Source organism: Penaeus chinensis, chromosome 7, assembly GCF_019202785.1.
Source record: "Penaeus chinensis breed Huanghai No. 1 chromosome 7, ASM1920278v2, whole genome shotgun sequence".
In the NCBI taxonomy this organism is placed as follows: Eukaryota; Metazoa; Arthropoda; class Malacostraca; order Decapoda; family Penaeidae; genus Penaeus; species Penaeus chinensis.
The window spans coordinates 45,136,077-45,138,576 of record NC_061825.1 but is presented as its reverse complement, the minus strand read 5'-3'; the positions used below and the strand labels follow the sequence as shown (position 1 = coordinate 45,138,576).

The 2,500-nt window shown below is 35.3% G+C and overlaps 1 protein-coding gene across 1 annotated transcript in view; it reads left to right on the top strand.

Moving 5' to 3' along the window:
* Positions 1-2,500, top strand: part of LOC125027512 (nucleolar protein 6-like) — a 19,501-nt gene that overhangs the window by 5,865 nt on the left and 11,136 nt on the right. The window contains exons 5-9 of the mRNA XM_047616593.1: positions 1-153; positions 497-655; positions 840-987; positions 2,112-2,275; positions 2,480-2,500. The exon at positions 1-153 is cut by the window's left edge and continues 30 nt beyond it; the exon at positions 2,480-2,500 is cut by the window's right edge and continues 100 nt beyond it. Coding sequence (XP_047472549.1) covers positions 1-153; positions 497-655; positions 840-987; positions 2,112-2,275; positions 2,480-2,500 — 645 coding nt within the window. The remainder of the gene's footprint in view (positions 154-496; positions 656-839; positions 988-2,111; positions 2,276-2,479) is intronic.

Here is a 2,500-nt window from a genome sequence, read left to right as displayed (position 1 = left end):
AATATTCGCAACCCCATGCCAGACGATGTACCAAAAGTTAGTGGCACCTTTCTCTTCATGGCACCAAGAAGCATGCAGTTTATAGGATCCTTCCTCTCCAACACAGCAACAACACAGAACAGAACTGTCGATGTCATGCTAGTCTTGCCAAGGGTATGTATATTGAAGTGTCATCTTTGTGTGATTATATGTGTGTGCGCACGCGCACACTCACACTCACACTCACACTCACACTCACACTCACACTCACACTCACACTCACACTCACACTCACACTCACACTCACACTCACACTCACACTCACACTCACACTCACACTCACACTCACACTCACACTCACACACACACACACACACACACACACACACACACACACACACACACACACACACACACACACACACACACACACACACACACACACACACACACAGAATTATTATTATTACCTTTACTCATTATTGCCTATTAATGAAAGCTGTGTTTATTCTCTCAGGATTGTGTGCATGCTAATGATTGGCAGAATGGCCGATGGTTGGTAAAGCGTGCAAAATATCTGTCATGGTTAGCGGCAGAACTCAAAGAAAAATCAGACTTAGTCTCTGACTTATCATGGACAACACATCTAGGCTGTGAGAGCAGGCCAATTTTACAGGTAACTTGAAACTCTGATCTTATACTGTTCTAGTTGTATCTGTATTTTGTTGGCAAACAACTGGAACCTTTTGATATTGTATTTTGTTGTCATTGTATGCTAAGATTTGGATGTAAGAGTGTACTCATATATGGTCAGACACTTGACTGAGTGAATGTTATTAATGTCCTTTTCCTTTTGTTAGGTGACACCTTCAGGAGGACTTGGCAAAAAGTGGAAAGTAAACTTGTTCCCAGTGCCACCATCAGAAATGTTCAGAATAGGAAGATTTGCTCCAACCAAAGGCAGCTTACATCCAAAATTATATATGAAAAACTATGAGGAAGATAAAGGTATTTTTTGTTATTATCAGAACATTTTTACATATTTTTTAAAACTTGGTCCACTTAATATAGATAATTGCACTCATTATATATACACTTTCAAAAGCTAATATATTGTAAGTTGATGTTATGTGGGTGGACAGAATACCAACTTTTTAGTACTTGGTTAACTAAATATTGATAACTGCAATCATTAAACATCACTGAAGTTATATTCCCTATGATCATGGTGAATTGCACAAAATGTGGGAGACCATATCATCAGAATCGAGGAAGGCCTGTCAAAAACTGGCAGGTATTTTTCCTTTCACTTTTTCACTATGAAAGAGATGTAAGTAGTGTCAACTGATTATCTGGTACCCCCCACTCTTGTAGGCCCTACTGATCCAAGTACACAATCTTGTTTTCCCTACCTCCATAGTCTGCAGAATGAAATACAATGATTGTGAATAGTAGTTCTGGCACTGTATGGCTTTTTCATTTAGGCAAACCCTCATTCTTTTCCTCTCCCATATTCCACACACAATTCTATTAAATAATGCAATTACCTCCTGGTATGTTATCATCTTTTTACTATTTATACATGTTGATATTTATTAGTGCATCTAAATATACATTTTATGGTTTTATATAATGAAAATATAATTTTATGTTCAAAGTAATTTATCTGAAATTTTATTTGCACACAAAGGGTAATAACTTGCTCAACTTTGTACTCTAGTAATATACTAAGTATTTGATATGTGACAATGAAACATACACTTTATGGTATATAAAAAAAAGGTCTTGACAAGTGTGCAGCCAAAATTTGCCATAGTGAAGCTTGAAAATATCAGGCCTTTTTTTAAGTTGGGGACAGTTAACTTGGAGGGTTTGTGAGTCTAAGGGGTTAATATAGATAGTATCATAACCTAATTTTGGATTGGAGTACAGAATTTTTCAACTTAATATTAGAAACTGCTCTATCATATCCTAATGTTGGATTGCTAATATTATAACTTGATCCTATGTTAGTGGACATTTAATTAAAACTTTTAACATCACACTTGTGTGATGTCATTGTGGTAATCTAAGGTATTTTGGTATTGCATTGTCTGTTGTATTTATGTTTGAATTTTTCTCTCATTTCATAGATGCTGAAATACCTCTGTCTCCATATTATAATTGGGCTTGTGGCATGGATATTAGAATGGAAGAACATGCACAGTTGATGCAAGAATCCATAAGCCAAAATCTTAACATAACCCAAGGCATTAAACTGGTCAAGATTTGGTTAGCACAAAGAAAACTGGACAAGGTAAATTTCTTAATTGCATGTCTTTTTTCTATTTGTTATTTTTTATGGATGACTGTTTGAAGTGTGATTTTTTACTTGTTAAAGAATGACATATAACAAAATTGAGTTAATATCATGAAATCACAAGAGCTGGGTTTTATTGTTCATTTATGATATGATATTATAAATTATATTTGATTATGATTTGTTGTTTGATGCTTTTAGGGCATTGGGTGCATGTCCGGC